This window comes from Entelurus aequoreus, linkage group LG26 (genome assembly GCF_033978785.1).
Source record: "Entelurus aequoreus isolate RoL-2023_Sb linkage group LG26, RoL_Eaeq_v1.1, whole genome shotgun sequence".
NCBI lineage: Eukaryota > Metazoa > Chordata > Actinopteri > Syngnathiformes > Syngnathidae > Entelurus > Entelurus aequoreus.
Genome location: NC_084756.1, coordinates 16,975,514 through 16,996,160, shown reverse-complemented (window position 1 = coordinate 16,996,160; position 20,647 = coordinate 16,975,514). Strand labels below are relative to the sequence as shown.

Here is a 20,647-nt window from a genome sequence, read left to right as displayed (position 1 = left end):
ACTGGTTTTATGTATCGTCTTAGAAACACTCTAGACGAAAGCGGCGACATTGCCTTGCAGTATGTACACCAGGGGGGCCCATTATCTTGATGGCGAGCTACCGGTCGATGGGGGAGGGTGTGTCCGCCAGCCAGGCATTAAAAAAATAGACATAAAAATGAGCGATCATCAATCTTCACCAAGACGTCACTTTCGTCACTTGATTGACATTCTCTACACCCGAGGGTCTTGTGAGATGACGCTGGCTGCTGCAAGATAATTATTAAGAAAAAATGACCGACAGGAAGTCAACAAACACTTTTTATTCCAACAGACTCTCTGCCTTACCTGCTGTCAAAACTCTAAAGACCGACTGCACAGTTCCTACCTTCGCAAAAAAAACGGTGCTTCATCCTGCCTGCGCTAACAAAATAAGAGTCTCAGAAAGCTGGCGTGCACAAGCTAGCAAGCTACGGAGTTTGCCGCCAATGTATTTCTTGTAAAGCGTATAATAACAAGTATAGACGCTGGACAAATAAGATGGCAAAAACCAACCACTTTCATGTGGTATTGGACAGAAAGGAGGACTTTTTTTCTCCTCCATTTGAAAATGTGGATGTCATCAGCACTACTGTCTGATTCCAATTAAAGCAAGTCATCAGAATCAGGTAATACACCAACTTATATTCTTGTCTTCATGAAAGAAAGGAATCCATATGTGTTAAACATGCTTGTGTTATCATTAAACACCTTTAACTTGTTAACAAAAACGTCTCTTTCATGAATAAATAAATATAAATTATATATATTGGGGCGGCGTGGCGAAGTTGGTAGAGTGGCCGTGCCAGCAATCGGAGGGTTGCTGGTTACTGGGGTTCAATCCCCACCTTCTACCTTCCTAGTCATGTCCGTTGTGTCCTTGGGCAAGACACTTCACCCTTGCTCCTGATGGCTGCTGGTTAGCGCCTTGCATGGCAGCTCCCGCCATCAGTGTGTGAATGTGTGTGTGAATGGGTGAATGTGGAAATACTGTCAAAGCGCTTTGAGTACCTTGAAGGTAGAAAAGCGCTATACAAGTATAACCCATTTATCATTTATTATTTATATATATGAATGAGGTAGATCCCCTCGACTTGGTCAATTGAAAAGTAGCTCGCCTGCAGAAAAAGTGTGGGCACCCCTGATGTAGACCAAGAAGTTGTTTTCGCCAGGGTTTTTTCTGTCTGTCTGTTAGCAACATAACTCAAAAAGTTATGTATAGATTTTAATGAAAACATCCTTTCTCTCCTTTACGACCTCCCAGACACGCACCTCGCATACCAGCTACGCAGGGAATTGTGGGAGATTCCACACCGGCCAATTCAGAAGTGCCAGCAAAAAACTACATTGACCCAAGTTTTTTTATTTCCGTCAACACGTCACGGAATTATGGTGATGATTTTGATACTGATATACTGCAGTATTTATAGTACCGTTACACCCCTAGTAATCCAAGCATTACAGTAATCCTAATGTCATTATGGTGATACAGCTATTAGGGTAATCTAAATGTCATTACGGTAATCTAAGTGTGTTAACGCTAATCCAGGTGTCTACAATAATTCGGGTGGCATTACGGTAATATAAGTGGCATTATGTTTGAAGTAATCTGAGTGTCATCCAGATGATCCAAGTTTCAGTACCATTATTCAAGTGTCATTACGTTAATATAAGTTTCATTACGGTAACCCGGGTGTCTTTACGGTAATTCAAGTGGCATTACGGTCATATCACTGGCATTACAGTTGAAGTAATCAGAGTGTCATTACGGTAATTCAAATGTCACTACGGTAATTCAAGTGGAATTACAATAAACCACGTGTCATTACGATAATCCAAGTATTACACAAATCAATTTGTCATTATGGCGATTCAACTATTACAGTAATTACAGGGGTCTTTTCTTCTATTTTAGTCAAGTCATTAACAAAATGTAAACATTGTAGTCTGTTGGGTCCTAGGAGCTAGCAGCTACACAACAGATAAGCATTAATATGAGTAGCATTATGTTTGAAGTAATCTGAGTGTCATCAACATACTTGCCAACATTGAGACCTCCGAATTCGGGAGATATGGGGAGTTGCGGGGTTGGGGCGGTGGGGTTGAGGTGCAGGCAGCATACCCCTTCCCTTTCGAGCTTTTCTGGATGAAATGAAATTATTTTTTCCAATCATTTTGGAACTTGCAAGCGTATTTCTTCTTCTTACTCGTCGTCGCCTTGTCTCTTCTTCGTTCTTCTGCTTCGTCTCCTTCTTGTTGTGTGTGCAGTTGTGCACTGAGCTCCTCAAGCCGTAGATGTTATTGTAGCGTCCCGGAAGAGTTAGTGCTGCAAGGGATTCTGGATGTTTGTTCTGTTGTGTTTATGTTGTGTTACGGTGCGGATGTTCTCCCGAAATGTGTTTGTCATTCTTGTTTGGTGTGGGTTCACAGTGTGGCGCATATTTGTAACAGTGTTAAAGTTGTTTATACGGTCACCGTCATTGTGACCTGTATGGATGTTGACCAAGTATGCCTTGCGTTATCATTAAACCAGTTAATTGATCATACAACGTGTCAGCATTTCTTGACATCTTTGAGTAAAGATCATTGTTAAACCCGTCCAACGCTACATTATTATGTGACTGGGCCGGTACGTTGTTTATATGGAGGAAAAGCGGACGCCTGGACAGAATGCGGCTGTTAAGGGGTGAAGGTTTCAGGTGAGAGAGGATGTTAAAGGCAGTGTCTTTAAGGCACGTCCCCAATATTGTTGTCCGGGTGGAAATCGGGAGAAATTCGGGAGAATGGCTACCCCGGGAGATTTTCGGGAGGGGCACTGAAATTCGTGAGTCTCCCGGGAAAATCGGGAGGGTTGGCAAGTATGGTCATCAAGGTGATCCAAGTTTCATTACCATAATTCAAGTGTCATTATGTTAATCCAAAAATCATTACGGTAATCCGGGTGTTTTTACGGTAATTCAAGTGGCCTTATGGTAACATGACTAGCATCACGGTCGAAGTAATTCGAGTGTCATCCAGGTGATCCATGGTTCATTACGATAATACAACTCTAATTACGGTAAAGTGGCACTGCCGTATTTAAAGGGTCGTTACAGTAATACAAGAATTACGGTACTCCAAGTGTCACTACAGTTATAGAAGGGATTTCGTCACAGCAGCTCCCAGAAGACGAGGCTTTGATGCAAAGCAAAGAGCGGGAGTCTGCGTGATTGAAGATGCAGGTTGGTCTGGTTTGATGTTTTTATGCCTTTTTTTGACAGATCGCCATGAACATCCTCAACTCTGGAAGATTCAGCATGGGAAGTTCCTCAGCTGGAATGATTAAAAAACTGATCGGTAATAGTTTTCCTGAGGGAACTCTCCTGAAGGAATCAAAGTATCTATCTATCTATCTATCTATCTATCTATCTATCTATCTATCTATCTATCTATCTATCTATCTATCCATCCATCCATCCATCCATCCATCCATCCATCCATCCATCCATCCATCCATCCATCCATCCATCCATCCATCCATCCATCCATCTATCCATCTATCCATCTATCCATCTATCCATCTATCTATCTATCTATCTATCTATCTATCTATCTATCTATCTATCTATCTATCTATCTATCCATCCATCCATCCATCCATCTAGTGCTTGTGTAATTAAGGACTGATTGATATCAGTCAAGTTCAGGTACTGTTAATCATTTATAAATGTTTGTGTTGCTTTAGAACTGTCGTCTGAGTATGCTGCAACAAGGAAGCAGTTTAACAAAAGCCTGAGTGAATTTGGTATGATACAGGTACAGTATCATACATTATTATAATAATATCATTTTGATAGTATGACCAAAAGTGTCAAAGTTGCTGTTTGCTGTGTCCATGCAGGAGAAGTTTGCAATCATGGCCTTGAATGCTTTTGTAATGGAGAGCATGGCCTACCTGACTGCAGGTATGATGGACAGACCTGGACTTCCTGATTGTTCTTTGGAAGCTGCTATGGTCAAGGTTAGACAAATACTTATTTTCACCCAAAATAATCAATTACATTTCATATCAAGTGACGGAGGATATAACATTGTAAATAGTAATTTATATTAAGCATCTTGTGATACCTCGCCTACAAGTTTAATTGGTTCTTTGAAGAAGAAACTACAGTAGTGTTATGAAGCAATGTTTTAATAATGTACTGTAGGATCTCGATTTACAAACTTTTCAGTTTACAAAATTTTAGATCGTACCCAATATCCCTCTGTGTGCGAACCATGTCTCTGTGTACAAACGCTTCATTCCGGTGGGGAGGCTCGTAACACAATTTTTTTGCTAGGGATCTAAAGCTAAAAATTAACTGAGACAACTCGTATCCCCAAAAAACTTGTGAGCTGTGGCACTCATAAGCCGAGGTACCACTGTATGTGACATTGTTAATACATATATTTAAATGTATTCTTATATTGACACTTTAAGGGGAACTGCACATTTTGGGGGAATTTTACCTATCGTTCACAATCATTATGAAAGACATGACGACGGATGGATTTTTAAAAATACATTCTAAATGTTAAATAAACGTAATTAAAAGTCCGCTTACAGCTCCACTATTCTGCCCATAAAATCTGAAAAATAACCATTCAAAAAGTGCCAACAATACTCCCATTTACATTTTGTGACTTGAATAATAACCAAGTATTAGTGATATTAATAATATATGCGCTCAGCAGATGAACTATTTGTAGCGGCGCCATGATCACTTCCTGTGTGCCTATGTTTACATCATGGACTGGTCTGCTGCTTCCTTGCTCCCTGTAAGTTTATTCTAGATCATAAATCATGCATCTCACCTGGACTGAAGGTGGCTGTCCACATAACCCGACAAGTTGTGACACGTTGACAGCCATTTAGGATCTGAAACTGACGAGGATGACACAAAAAGCACTTGTTCCCGCACCTTGTTTCTTCGTGAGGATTATGAGACATTTTACATCTAAATGGGAATATACGAACATCTTAGCAGTAGGCATCCTAATGACAGCAGACCTTGCACAGTAAGTGATGTTTTATTATGGTTGTTGACTTTCATAAAGTCTGCAGTGATGAAAGAAGAAAAAAAAGCAAACTGTGTAATGCGTTTTTAAAATGAATGCGCTGCGTATGCTTAAAATGATCAAAATACGTAAATATTTAATGTTATTACAAATGTGCCCATTACTACATTACATATATACTTACATCATGTATATAAAACCCTAATGGAGGTTTTTTTAGGGGCTCTATAGGCAGAATTGAACGGCTCCCATAGACTCCCATTGTAAGCAGACTTTTGATCTAATTTATTTAATATTTAGAATGCATTAAAAAAATCCATCTGTTGTCATGTCTTTCATAATAATTGTGAATAGGCACAATTCCAAAAAAAGTGCAGTTCCCCTTTAAAGGCCTACTGAAATGAATTTTTTAAATTTAAACGGGGATAGCAGATCCATTCTATGTGTCATACTTGATCATTTCGCAATATTGCCATATTTTTGCTGAAAGGATTTAGTAGAGAACATCGACGATAAAGTTTGCAACTTTTGGTCGCTGATAAAAAAAGCCTTGCCTGTACCGGAAGTAGCGTGACGTCACAGGTTGAAAGGCTCCTCACATTTCCCCATTGTTTACACCATCAGCGAGAGCGATTCGGACCGAGAAAGCGACGATTACCCCATTAATTTGAGCCATGATGAAAGATTCGTGGATGAGGAACGTGAGAGTGAAGGACTAGAGTGCAGTGCAGGACGCATCTTTTTTCGCTCTGACTGTAACTTAGGTACAAGCTGGCTCATTGGATTCTACACTCTCTCCTTTTTCTATTCTGGATCACGGACTTGTATTTTAAACCACCTTGGATACTATATCCTCTTGAAAATGAGAGTCGAGAACGCGAAATGGACATTCACAGTGACTTTAATCTCCACGACAATACATCGGCGAAGCACTTTAGCTACGGAGCTAAAGTGATAGCATCGGGCTTAACTGCAGATAGAAACAAAATAAATAAACACCTGACTGGAAGGATAGACTGAAAATCAACAATACTATTAAACCATGGACATGTAACTACACGGTTAATGCTTTCCAGCCTGGCGAAGCTTAACAATGCTGTTGCTAACGACGCCATTGAAGCTAACTTAGCAACGGGACCTCACAGAGCTATGCTAAAAACATTAGCTATCCACCTACGCCAGCCAGCCCTCATCTGCTCATCAACACCCGTGCTGACCTGCGTTCCAGCCATCGACGGAGCAACGAAGGACTTCACCCGATCATAGATGTGGTCGGCGGCTAGCGCGTCTGCTATCCAAGTCAAAGTCCTCCTGGTTGTGTTGCTGCAGCCAGCCGCTAATACACCGATCCCACCTACAACTTTCTTCTTTGCAGTCTTCATTGTTCATTAAACAAATTGCAAAAGATTCACCAACACAGATGTCCAGAATACTGTGGAATTTTGCGATGAAAACCGAGCTTTTTGTATTGGATACAATGTGTCCGAATACTTCCGTTTCAACGATTGACGTCACGCACATACGTCATCATACATAGACGTTTTCAAACGGAAGATTAGCGGGAAATTTAAAATTGCACTTTATAAGTTAACCCGGCCGTATTGGCATGTGTTGCAATGTTAAGATTTCATCATTGATATATAAACTATCAGACTGCGTGGTCGGTAGTTGTGGGTTTCAGTAGGCCTTTAAGTTTAGTACAAATGCATTTTAAATAGAAAAATAACAAATATTTATGTAAAAATCATTGAGGGTCTTATCTTTGTTATTGTGGCGTCAGGTTTTCTATAGTAATTTTAATGCAAATAGTTTAAAATTTTACTGTTTTTTTTTTTTCTAAAAAATCATTGACGAAATCTAGTTGGATTGTAATATTTGACACACTGTCAGGGCATTACAATTGTTACATGCATTGAAATAATGAGCTAGTTTACATTTAACGTGATGTCATTGTGTGTCGTGTGAAGGTGTTCAGCTCCGAGGGAGGTTGGATTTGTGTGAGTGAAGCTCTTCAGGTGCTTGGCGGTCTGGGTTATACTAAGAACTACCCGTACGAGCGATACCTCAGGGACTGTCGCATCCTGCCAATATTCGAGGTAACCTTACTTTCAGAGGACATGAAGTTTCTTGCACAAGTGATCTCACATTTTAGCAAGCATTTTATTTTTATTTATTTTTTATTTATTTATTTATTTCAGGCAATGACATAAAAAAATAATATTTTTTTTAAAAAGTACAAAGTTGACAACACATAATAATATAAATTAATATAGTGCCAAAGGTAATGTATAGTATGTAATACATGATTGTCCAGTTTTGCCTGAAAGGGAGTGGGAAGAAGATAATTTATTTAATCCCACCCCCAGTTCTCCATTCAGTGATTATTCACATGAGTTTCACTGTTACTTTGTTTAAGGATTATAATACAAATGTTGTATCATAGTGGCATTACCACAGGTAACAATAATTATTACACTGTAACAATTTGTATCAACAATGTAGGAAGAATGAATATACCAACAATGGTAATAGACAAAATACCAACAATGGTAATAGACAACATAGCAATAATGGTAATAGACAACATAGCAATAATGGTAAGGAAACATTGAGCACATGATAACACTTTGAGACAGAGTACAACAGCAGGTTAAATTAAAGACCCTTATCTCTATATTTGAACCAGACCCAATGTTTGTATAATAGTTTAAAATCGATTAATAGTGTGGCATTGCGTGTGTTGTAAATCCAGTTTGTTCCATAGTTTTACTCCGCATACAGACACCAAAAACGTTTACAAGTGGTTTGAGCTCTCGGCAATGAGAAATATCCAAAGCCTCTCAAGTTATGAGCCTGCACTCGTCTTATAATAAAACGTCGTAGATTAGGCAGCAATAATTTGTTAAATGCTTTATATAAGATTATTAATGTATTATATTTAACAAGGTCATCAAATTTGAGCAACTTTGATTGCATAAACAGATTATGAGTATGTTCTAAATAACCAACGTTGTGAATGATCCGCACTGCTTTTTTCTGTAATATGATCGGAGGATGAATTGTGTTGTGGTAAGTATTCCCCCATACTTCAACGCAGTATGTAAGGTATGGGAGTACCAAGGTGCAGTATAGAGTACAGAGTGCATTTTCATTGAGGCATAGTTTTGCTTTGTTTATAATTGAGAGGCTTTTGGAGATTTTTGTTTTAATGTTTCTGACATGAGGTTTCCATGATAGTTTACTATCAATTATTACTCCCAAAAATGTATTCTCATTTACGATTTCAATTTGGGTACCATCAATACTTATTTACTGTTCAGACGTTATGTTGCGATTTCCAAACATCACTATCTTAATTTTATTTTTATTCAAAGATAATTTATTTGTGTCCATCCATTTCTTTACTATGTGTAGTTCTTTGTTTACTGTATTTATGAATTAATTATAGTCATCACTACTGTAGAATATATTTGTGTCATCTGCAAATAGTATAAATTTCAGTACTTTGGCTGTATTAAACATATCATTAATATATACATTAAACAGTTTTGGCCCCAACACGGACCCTTTGGGGACACCACAAGCAATGCCAAGAGTATCAGATAAAAATTGACCAATTTTTACAAACTGTACCCTCCCTGTTAAATAACTTTTAACCAGTCACCAGCCAGCCCCCTAATTCCATATATTTCAATTGTATCTAGTAGAATTGAATGATTAATGGTATCAAAGGCTTTCTTTAGATCTGTAGCATATATTTTATGCTACAGTGCATTAGTAATTTCTTCAATAGCTTCAGTTCTCGCCATTGAGGTTGTTCGTTTGGACCTAAAGCCATACTGACCGTCATTGATTATATGATGCTTCTCAAGAAAAGATTCAAGTTGAGAGTTAAATAGTTTCTCTAAGATTTTTGAGAACTATTGTTTATTTTGAAAACACAAATTAAACATGGAGTACAGTAGACTTACTATCAAAATGCAATCTTAATCTGCATATTGTTTTTGATATTTTATAGCGAATACACACCCACAGTTGGCAACTCAAAAACCTGTTGGCGGGTTTTGATAACAATTTCATGAATAGTCCGAAACAGGATAAAGAACAAGTGATTATATTTTGTAGGTGATCGAGATAACCATTTGGATTTTTTCAAATTATTCTTTACTATTGACAGGTGGAGGTCTGTGCTCTTCGAGCGCTTTTCTATTTCGTTCTTGTTTTACTGTCCAGTCATGATATAAAACTATGTCATTATGTTTGATATAGAAACCTTTCAGTGTTTGATAAGAAAACAATCACAGGTGTATTTATTTGCAGCAATTGATACGTTGTGTTCTTTTCAGGGTACCAATGAAATTCTCAGAATGTACATCGCTCTCACTGGAATGCAACATGCCGGCAAAATCCTCACGGAAAGAATCAAGTAGGTGAAAGAAATAGAGTAGTAACTGGCTTGGATACCAAAATTAGTTTTGGGCGTCGCCCATTGAAAATAATTTAGATTTATTTTAATTGTTGCTTGGCTCCCCAAAAACAACACAATTTCAACATATACAGTACAGACCAAAAGTTTGGACACACTTTCTCCTCATTCAATGCGTTTTCTTTATTTTCATGACTATTTACATTGTAGATTGTCACTGAAGGCATCAAAACTATGAATGAACACACGTGGAGTTACAGTATGTACTTAACAAAAAAAGGTGAAATAACTGAAAACATATTTTATATTCCAGTTTCTTCAAATAGCCACCCTTTGCTCTGATTACTGCTTTGCACACTCTTGGCATTCTCTCGATGAGCCTCAAGCACACCTGTGAAGTGAAAGCCATTTCAGGTGACTACCTCTTGAAGCTCATCGAGAGAATGCCAAGAGTGTGCAAAAAAGTAATCAGAGCTAAGGGTGGCTATTTTGAAGGAACTAGAATATAAAATATGTTTTCAGTTAGTTCACCTTTTTTTGTTAAGTACATAACTCCACATGTGTTCATTCATAGTTTTGATGCCTTCAGTGACAATCTACAATGTAAATAGTCATGAAAATAAAGAAAACGCATTGAATGAGAAGGTGTGTCCAAACTTTTGGCCTGTACTGTATATATCTTTTATAAATAAAAACAAACTAAGATTATATTGTATGAAAAACAATACAATAAAATGTAGTATAAACAACTACAGTCATTTTATGAAGTAATGTAATACACACACGCAATAAACACTTCAACTGCATCTCCATCCAGCTGCTTTTCTGTCAAACACACCATCAGCAGTTTTTCCATATTTTATAGCTAAATGCTTGCAACTTAGATATTATTTGAACATCCTTGGCTGGCATCATCGACTCATTCAGCAACACTTCATCTGCTTCGCAATGTTCGCTAGCTACACGCTTTGTCATGTTTTTGAAGATTTCTTTCTTTATTTCAATGACTTTAATGCACTTTTTCTCAGCACTGTCCTTTGTCTGCCCATCTGTAGCTATAAGCTAATGCTAGCGAGTAAGCGACATCCCTAATCACAATCATTAACCACTGCTTCACAAGGAGAGCACCCACACTGATTTACCTTCTGAAAAGTATCAATGCCTTTCTTTTTGTCCCGATTTCTTGTCTATTGTCCTCAGAGAGATAAAAAAAGGGAATGTGGGCACTGCTCTAGGAATGATGGGTAAGACGATCAAGGGCGTCTTTGGAAGTACCGCAGACTTGGGCCTTTGTGGAAAAAATGGAGTGGTTCATCCCAACTTAGAAGTCAGTGTTTCTTCTTCCTAAAAGTATCGTGTTGAAGTTGCTCTTTTCTTGCTTTCATGTGCTTTTTTCTTGCAGGACAGCGCTCGTAAGTTTGAAGAGAACGTCTTTTATTTTGCGTCCACCGTGGAAAGTCTGCTGTCCAGATTCGGAAAGGTCATATTTCATTTGTGTTTACCTCATGTCACTCTTCACTTCCTGATCCATGTTCAATAATCATACTTCTCCTTACACTGCTGGAAAAACAATATTTTAAAAGTACACAATAGAAACATGCTACCAATGTGTGGATCATAAACATTCTTTAATTCAAACATTTATCAATAAATAGATGAGGCAATTCCTGAAGGAAATGCATGTGAATGCTCCAATGCTGAAGTATAACTGAAATGCTGAAAGAATGTAAGAATAGTTTGAATGTTGGAATGGTTTGAATGTTGAAGAGTTTGAATTTCCAGGAAACCGGAATTTGGTTTGGAACTTGGGAAAGTGTTAGTTTGAATGTCCAGGATGAGTGAAATGGGTTGATGTTGGAATAGGTTGAAAAATTTAGGAATTGTGCAACTTGGAAAAATGTCCCATTCATTTCATTGGGAACTTCATGGACATTTGGGAATTTGGGGAAAAAAGGGATTTTTTATGAAAATGCTAAAAAATGTGAATGTTCTGAATGAGTTGGTGTTGGAATTTTTCAAATCGGTCAAGAAATGTTGAAGTAGTAACATTTTTAATTGAGAAATGGTATTACGGGATTTCATGAAAAACAGGAATTTTTCCAGTTCAAAGAACAACTTTGTTTTTTGTCCTGATTAAGAGGAACACTTGAAGTGGGTTGAAAAATGTGGAAAGTGTAGTCGCCAGAAAAAAGGGTGAAAATAGTGTTTGGAAAACCAGGAATTCTGGCAATTCCTGGAATTTTTTTGAACTTGGAAAAATTGTAGTTTGAATGTGCAGGATGAGTGGAATATGTTGAAGGTGGAATGGTTTGATCGGTTAAAAAATGGGAAAATGGTGGACGTTTGAAAAATGGCCAATTCATTTTCAATGGGGAAAATGTCCCCGGAAAACCTGGAATTTTTGGAATTCGTCAAGGGAAAGACTGCGATTCCCGAATAGGCTGAACAGTTTGAAGTTGGAATGGTTTGAATAGGATGAGCGTGCCAAATTATGGAGAAGAAGAAGAATAAATAGATTAATTTTGGTGTGGAAAACCATATGTGTGAATGCTTTGGAGTATTCACACATTAAGTACTACGCAACACGGGTATTATGATGTACAGTAGGCTAAGCTTTCATTACACAGATAGGAATATCATTTGTGGCGATGAAACACCCAAGAGTCCTGTCCCTTTAAGAAAGTAAAAAAATGTTTACAAAAGATAGTGTTAATTGACACACAAATGTTTCGGGTGAAACCCTTCCTCAGCGTGCATAAGCCTTAAGTCATTTAAGAAAGTACTCAAAATCTCCAATCATTATGTGTATAAAATACACTTGTCACACATTCAAACCTGTGTACCACCATGGGAAAGAGCACATCTGAGGGACCATATTGTAGCAGAGTCCAGTGTTGGATCAGCGCCTACATTAACAGTTTTTGTCAGATGGGAAAGGTAGCTTTCCTTAAAAATTAAGAAGTATGCAGGCGGCTGTTGGCTTTTGAATGTGGCTTCTTGCCAGCAGCGTGTTTTGCTTTTAATCTAGGAGTGTTCCGATCCGCTATTAATTTCAGTCCGATATCAGGAAAAAAGCATGGAAGTATATCGACTTGCATGTAAAATGTCAGATACAAGTAGTCCTGCAGTTGGACTGCCAGTTAACATCTAATTGTCCTCCAATAAGCACACAAAGTTGGTCTTCTATTTTAGTCAAGTCATTAACAAAAGGTAAACATTGTAGTCTGTTGGGGCCTAGGAGATGGCAGCTACGCAACAGCTAAGCATGCAATAGCACACAAGCTTATCATATGTAATAAGTGTCCTTAATTGAACAATATTGATGTCTAATACTGCACTTTTGTCAATATAAACAAGTATAAAATAATTTAGTAGTGGCAATTTGTCCAGGGTGTATCCCAGCAGCCGCTCTAATGCAGCTGGCATAGGCTCTTCAATGTGAGGGATATCAAAAAACGAGACATGAGACGTAGCATTACTGGGGCCCCATTTAATGCTGATAAGGCAGCTATCAGATGTCTAGTCAATGCTAGGTGGAGATGAACCTCATCTTTGATCTCATCAGCTCCACATGACATTGGTGAGCCATTGGCGTGAACGATATAAAATGACAACGTGAGATCCGCAATGCTAACAACACGGACGGACAGTTAACAACAAGCTAATGGTTGTAGCTGCAACTGTCAACCCAAGTTTTTGCAGAACAACTTACGCCCGTGGTGTTAGCACAAGTTCTAACTTAGAGGAATTACCCAGGATGTGATGAAGTATTTCCAGGTAGTGGCTGTGTTGTAGTGGCCGGGTGACAACCATAGCAATGACGCTTGTAGGATCCTCCTGGCTACCAGTGAGTACCGTAATCGACAGTATAACACACTCAAGGCTAATATATCGGTTGAAAGGAGTGTGAAGGTCACTATATGGATGTTATTTCATGTTTAGAGGTATCTAATTATGTTAAAGAAATATATTTAGAAGGTCGTACGACATAAAGGTTTTTTTATGCCAACTATAACAATATTCAAATTACTAATAATATTCCTACTTCGCTGAAATATGTTTGCAATGGTCAGACCTGGAACCAATTAGCAGCGATGAACGAGTGAAGACTGTACCACTCCACTTCAACGTAATGACAACATAAGTCCATTACAGATAGTTAATAATAAATAGTTTAATGTTTTTCACCATTGTTCTCTGTTTGACTAATGTCACTTGATCAAACCTTTTCTAACATTCAACTCTACAAAGTAAAGTACAAAGTATCGGCCAATACTGAAGGCTCTAATAACGGACGTGAAAAAGTTGTAGGGACAACCCTAGTTTAAACTGTTCTTGCGTTGCTACAGCATGATAAACATCACATTTTACTTGAGTAACAGGTTTTTTTAATCCATGACAGCATGACTGGTGCAGCAGTGGTTCATTTCACAGTCCCCAAAAGAGGCTGCTCTGAACAAGACTGTTTGAAGGGTGTCTTAATACGCTGTCATTCTTGATCTTTGTGCTATTTTTTAACCAAACAGTGTGGCAGACATGCTAATAAGACATACAGGAAGTGTTTGCATGTGAACACTTGGTTTGGAAAAGAAAGCAAAGCAGTCAGTAACAAAAACAAGTCTTCAATAGCAAGAAAATTAAAATCTTGAATTTTCTTTTCTTACCGCTGTTAGTCAATCGTGGATGAACAGCTGATCCTGAAGAGGGTAGCAGATGTGCTCATTAACCTCTACGCCATGACGGCTGTACTGTCCAGATGCAGCCGCTCCATAAGCCTGGGCCTGAGGAACCATGATCATGAGGTACACCTCTCACATCCTAACCTCACCAAGCACCAATGCTGGACTACCATACTTGCACATCCGAATGCCATCACACATACGCGAAATATTATAAACTATTTTAAAGACCTGTAAGCAGTTTGAATTTTACAGAAAAGTGAAAGTCATCAAGCTGTGCCACCTTTTGCATGAATTCCTCACACCTTGGTGGACAGTTTAATTAGTGGTTTCCCGATCCAAATTGATATTGGATATCGATTGGATATCAGCACAAAAAAAAATCAAGTGAGCCATTAAATCGGCTTGTGTACAAGTATTCCTGCAGTGTGTTTACTTGTGCAAAGTTGGACAGCCAGTTAACATCTACAAAAACCCAAAACCAGTGAAGTTGGCACGTTGTGTAATTCGTAAATAAAAACAGAATACAATGATTAGCAAAATTTTTTCAATTTATATTCAATTGAATAGACTGCAAAGACAAGATATTTAATGTTGGAACTGAGAAACTTAATTTTTTTTTGCAAATAATCATTAACTTAGAATTTAATGGCAGCAACACATTGCAAAAAAGTTGGCACAGGGGCATTTTTACCACTGTGTTACATGGTCTTTCCTTATAACAACACTCAGTAAACGTTTCTTTCTTTTCTTTCCCATTCTTGCTTGATTTACAGCTTAAGTTGTTCAACAGTCCAGGGTCTCCGTTGTGGTATTTTAGGCTTCATATTGTGAATGACTGAGCATTTCATGGAAGCTGCTTTTATACCTGGGTATCTGGGCTTGTATAAAGCCTCAGGAAGTTGAACGCCTCTGCCTTACATAGTTCCGGGTCACCCTTGGGCAAGGTGTAGCACCCGAATTCCCCCCCATCAGGGTTACGATACCCCCTATGAAACAAACTAAGAGAAGATGCGTTACCCGGCCCGGAGGAAGCCCGGGGCCCTACTCCGGAGCTAGGCCCGGAAGTGGGGCTTGTCAGCGAGCGCCTGGTGGCCGGACTAGCCACTGAGCCCGGCCGGGCACAGCCCGAAGAAGCTATGTGGGCCCACCACCCACGGTTGGAACCAGTGGGGTAGGGTGCGCTGCCAAGTGGATGGCAGTGAAAGTGGAGATTCCAGACGGACCAATTCGGGGCAGCAGAGGCTGACTTTTGGGACGTGGAACGTCTCTATGCTGGTGGGGAAGGAGCCTGAGCTGGTGCGGGAGGTGGAGCGCTACCGGTTGGATCTGGTGGGGCTTACCTCTACGCATAGCAAGGGCTCTGAAACCACACTCCTGGACAAGTGATGGACCTTGTTTACTTCTGGAGTTGCTGAGGGTGTGAGGGCCCAGGCGGGTGTGGGGATACTCACGAGTCCCTGGCTGAGTGCTGGTACGTTGGCGTTCACCCATAGTGGACAAGAGGGTCGTCTCCCTTCGCCTTGGGGTTGGAGGGGGGAAAACTCTGACTGTTGTTTGTGCGTACGCACCAAACAAGAGTTCAGAGTATTCAGCCTTCTTGGATACCTTGCATGGGGTCCTGGATGGGGCGCCGGCAGGGGATTCCATAGTCTTACTGGGGGACTTCAACGCGCACATGGGCAATGACAGTGATACTTGGACTGGCGTGATTGGGAGGAATGGTCTCCCTGATCTGAACCTGAGTGGTGGATTGTTATTGGATTTCTGTGCTAGTCATGGACTTGCGATAACAAACACCATGTTCAAGCATAAGGATGCTCATAGGTGTACCTGGTACCAGAGCACCATAGGCCAAAGATCAATGATCGATTTTGTAATCGTATCAGCTTATCTGAGGCCGTATGTTTTGGACACCCGGGTGAAGAGAGGGGCTGAACTGTCAACTGATCACCATCTGGTGGTGAGTTGGGTCAGATGGCGGGGTAAACCTCTGGACAGACCTGGCAAACCCAAGCGTGTAGTGCGGGTGAACTGGGAACGTTTGGAGGAGTCCTCTGTCCGGCGGGACTTCACTGCCATCCCTGTGGAGGTTGGGGACATTGAACAGGAATGGGCAATGGTCAAAGCCTCTATTGCTAAAGAGCTGTGGCCAGAAGGTCTTAGGTCCCTCAAGGGGCGGTAACCCTCGAACACACTGGTGGACAGCAGTGGTCAGGGAAGCCGTCCGACTGAAGAAGATCCCAGGGGACTCCAGAGGCAGTTGCAAGGTACCGACTGGCCCGAAGGGCAGCGGCTGTGGACGAGGCTAAGCAGAGGGTGTGGGAGCAGTTAGGGGAATCCATGGAGAAGGACAATCGGGCGGCACCAAAGCTGTTCTGGAAGACCATACGGCACCTCAGGAGGGGGAAGCAGGGAACCATCCAAACTGTTTACAACAAGGTTGGGACTCTATTGACTTCAAGTGAGGAAGTCGTAGGGCGTTGGAAAGAGCACTTTGAGTAACTCCTGAACCCAACTACATCAGTATCTCCCTGACAGGAGCGGAGCTTGAGGATGATGGGGGATCGACGTCGATCTCTCGGAGTGAAGTCACTAAGGTAGTTAGACAACTCCACAGTGGCAAAGCTCCGGGGGTTGACAAGATCCGTCCAGAAATGCTGAAGGCTCTGGGTGTTGAGGGGCTGTCTTGGTTGATACGCCTTTTCAACATTGCGTGGAAGTCTGGGACAGTGCTGAGGGAGTGGCAGCCTGGGGTGGTGGTTCCCCTATTCAAAAAGGGGAACCAGAGGGTGTGTGCTAATTACAGGGGTATCACACTACTCAGCCTCCCTGGGAAAGTTTACACCAAGGTACTGGAAAGGAGGGTCCGGCCGATAGTCGAACCTCAGATTCAAGAGGCGCAATGTGGATTCCGTCCTGGTCGTGGAACAACTGACAAGCTCTTTACTCTAGCGGTAATCCTGGAGAAGGCCTGGGAGTATGCCTATCCAGTCTACATGTGCTTTGTGGATTTGGAGAAGGCTGATGACCGGGTCCCCCGGGAGATCCTGTGGGAGGTGCTGAGGGAGTACGGGGTGAGGGGAACCCTGATCTCTGTACAACCAAAGCGAGAGTTGTGTCCGGGTGCTAGGGTGTAAGTCGAATCCGTTTCCAGTGGGGATTGGTCTCTGCCAGGGCTGCGCTCTGTCACCTATCCTGTTTGTGATTTTCATGGACAGGATTTCTAGGCAAAGTCGTGACCATGGCGGAGAGGGTATACGTCTCGGGGGGATAAAGGTTGCGTCACTGCTGTTTGCAGATGATGTGGTCCTGATGGCACCTTCGGTTTGTGACCTTGGATTAGAGCCGCTGCTCCTTCGCTTGGAAAGGATTCTGAATAAGCGGTTGAAGATGGATGGATGCTTTTATACCCAATCATGGCACCCTCCTGTTCCCAGTTAGCCTGTTCACCTGTGGGATGTTCCAAATGAGTATTTGAAGAGCATTCCACAACTTTCTCAGTCTTTTTTGCCACTTGTGCCAGCTTTTTTGAAACATGTTGCAGGCATCAAATTCCAAGTGAGCTAATTATTGCAAAAAATAACAAAGTTTCCTGTTCGAACGTTAAGTATCTTGTTTTTGCAGTGTATTCAATTGAATATAAGTTGAAAAGGATTTGCAAATCATTGTATTCTGTTTTTATTTACCATTTACACAACGTGCCAACTTCACTGGTTTTGGGGTTTGTAGTAGCAGTGACGCAAGGACCACAATGCCTACAATGTTTAGTGAAGCAGTTTGATTATTGTTACTTCCTGTGGGGTTGTGTGTTTGCTCTTCTCTTATATTTGATAAATCATATTTTTGTTGCAGGTGCTGCTCACAAACACCTTCTGCAATGACGCCTACTTCAAGAACAATTACCGGATCGTACAGTTGCAAAAACGTATGTTCACATTTCACATGAAAGGTTGCCATACATATATCACTTATATTATATACTATATATTGTATACTTATATTATATTCACACTTGACAGAATGTTTGACTTTTATGATCAGCGTTGATTATTCATTGCCATGGGAACTGTTTTTTGTGTAGACTCTCCTGAGAACGACGACGCCAGCCTCAAGAAGATTGCTCGCGAAGTGTTGGAGAACCGAGCGTACGTCTGCTCTCATCCTCTGGACAGAACCTTTTGACTTGTGTGAACAGTAAAGTTTTAGTAATAAATGGTACATGTTTGCAGTATTTTTGGCCATAACTTTGGTTGTTACTCCGATTAGAATGATTTTTTCTAAGAGGGTGTTTTTCCATGTTAGATTGTAATATTTTTATTTGAAATACTTTCATATATCAACAATAGACTGGGAATTCATTTTAGCTTAATAGAGTTGAGCTCATTGGACTAGATAGTACAATCCCTCAGATTGATCAGCACTTAGTGTTGAGTGGGGAAGTGGGGGGTTAGGGGCAAAAGCTTCACTGGGGTCTTCAGGTGGGCACCCTCCTTCATTGGTGTTTCGTTGATAGGCCCACAACACCTCCGCAGGGCTCAACGTCCCAGGTGTGCCCCCCTCTGCCTTTACCCCTAGATGTCATTTAGCAGCCCAGTTGGGGTCCTTTCTCTTAAACCATATCCATCTGCTACTTCGTTCAGCAGCATCCGACAGCAATTTGACAGCCTGCCGGAAGGCCTGACCTCTCAATCCCATTCTTTTCAGAAGCTTTGTTGTGGACGTAGCAACGAAGCCTCTACACCAGACTTCAACTGGAAGCACTCGGGCACGCCAGCCGCGCTGCTCTGCCTCGGCTGCTATGTTTGCGCTCATATACTTTACCAACTGCTGCTTCCCATGGTACAGTTAATTCAACAATGAACACAGTCTTCTGGGAGGTTGACCACAAGACCAGGTCCGGCCTGAAGCTGGTTGTAATGATCTCAGGTGGGAAGATGAGTTTCTGGTCCAAGTCAACCTGCATTTTCCAGTACCAGGCAGAGTCCAGAAGGGTTGCCTCCACTCTTGCAGATGGTTTTGCTGGGAGTTGTCCTTCTCTTACGAACGGAGTGGTGATTGAGTGACTAGGGATTGGGGGAGGGAGGGCTTTGTTGGTATTTCTCCTTTCCTCCAGGGTGATCGCCAGTTGTCTTAGGACCTGGTTGTGCCTCCAGGTGTAGCAGCCTTGAGACAAACTGATTTTGCAGCCGGTGAGGATGTGATTGAGTGTTGCAGGGGTTTGACAGAGTGCACAAGAAGGATCTTCTCCAAACCATTGGTTTAAGTTCTTGGGTGTGGGAAGAACATCGTAGGTGGCTCTGATGATGAAGCTGATTTGGCTCCCTTCCATTTCCCAAATATCCTTCCATGTGAGCTTACGATACTCCAGGCCAGGTGTAGCGGCCTTGAGACAAACTGATTTTGCAGCCGGTGAGGATGTGACTGTGTGTTGCAGGGGTTTGACAGAGTGCACAAGAAGGATCTTCTCCAAACCATTGGTTTAAGTTCTTGGGTGTGGGAAGAACATCGTAGGTGGCTCTGATGATGAAGCTGATTTGGCTCCCTTCCATTTCCCAAAGATCCTTCTATGTGAGCTTATGATGCTCCAGGTTTTCCCAGCTAGTCCACTGTCCCTGTTTGGACTGTGCCACTGCTGTTGCACATCTGACTGCTTCCTCTTGTTGTCGAACCTGATCAACCACCAGCTTTGGGCTGATGTTGCCTTGTGCCATGTGGGTCGACTAGCTCCAAGTCCAAACCCAACTCTTCCGTGCTGCACTTGTCCCACAATGTCTCCATGCCTGAGAGCAGATTTGGCTTGCTGCACGGCCTCAGATGGGATCCATTTCCTCCCGGTTGCCAGTCTGGGAGCAACCGCTCGGATCACCTCATCTTGAGACTAAGTCAGTGTCATGCTCAGCCTCACCTTAGTGCATTTAAACTCCTCTGTGAGGCTAGAGATGGGCAGTTCCAGGGCACCATGACCATATAGGCCGATGTTACTGAGGCACCGCGGGAGGCCAAGCCACTTCTTGATGTATGCACTGACTGTTCTCTCCAGCTTCTCGACTTTGGTCATGGGTATCTCGTAGACTGTTAGTGGCCACATCAAACGGGGGAGCAATCCAAACTGTAGACACCACAGTTTCAACTTGCCATGAAGTAAGGTCTTGTCTATGCGGACAAGGCCTTTGATGGTTTCTTCCCACAGCTGATCGCTCTGGTCCGAGTCTTTGAGACTTGCGTTGTACAATCGCCCTAGACTTTTGACTAGCAGCTCTGACACCAACGGAACGGGAGTATCCTTGATGTAGAACCTCTGGTCCGTGAGTTTCCCCTTGACGATGGATATGCTCTTGGACTTGCTTGGTTTAAACTTCATCCGTGCCCATGTAATGTTGGCATGAAGCTTTCCCAGCAGATGTTTAGTGCATGCTCGAATTATCACTTCCATTGCCATGGTGAAGGCTAGAGGGGAGATGGTACATCCAGCCATGATTAGTTA

At 41.4% G+C, this 20,647-nt stretch overlaps 1 protein-coding gene across 1 annotated transcript in view; it reads left to right on the top strand.

The window, feature by feature from the left end:
• Window positions 1–18,516, top strand: part of acad9 (acyl-CoA dehydrogenase family, member 9) — a 30,085-nt gene extending 11,569 nt beyond the window's left edge. The window contains exons 9-18 of the mRNA XM_062038324.1: window positions 3,279–3,354; window positions 3,743–3,813; window positions 3,899–4,018; window positions 7,023–7,151; window positions 9,402–9,481; window positions 10,682–10,808; window positions 10,884–10,961; window positions 14,155–14,283; window positions 18,016–18,088; window positions 18,245–18,516. Coding sequence (XP_061894308.1) covers window positions 3,279–3,354; window positions 3,743–3,813; window positions 3,899–4,018; window positions 7,023–7,151; window positions 9,402–9,481; window positions 10,682–10,808; window positions 10,884–10,961; window positions 14,155–14,283; window positions 18,016–18,088; window positions 18,245–18,345 — 984 coding nt within the window. The 3' untranslated portion in view covers window positions 18,346–18,516. The remainder of the gene's footprint in view (window positions 1–3,278; window positions 3,355–3,742; window positions 3,814–3,898; window positions 4,019–7,022; window positions 7,152–9,401; window positions 9,482–10,681; window positions 10,809–10,883; window positions 10,962–14,154; window positions 14,284–18,015; window positions 18,089–18,244) is intronic.
• The last annotated feature ends 2,131 nt before the right edge of the window (window positions 18,517–20,647 follow it).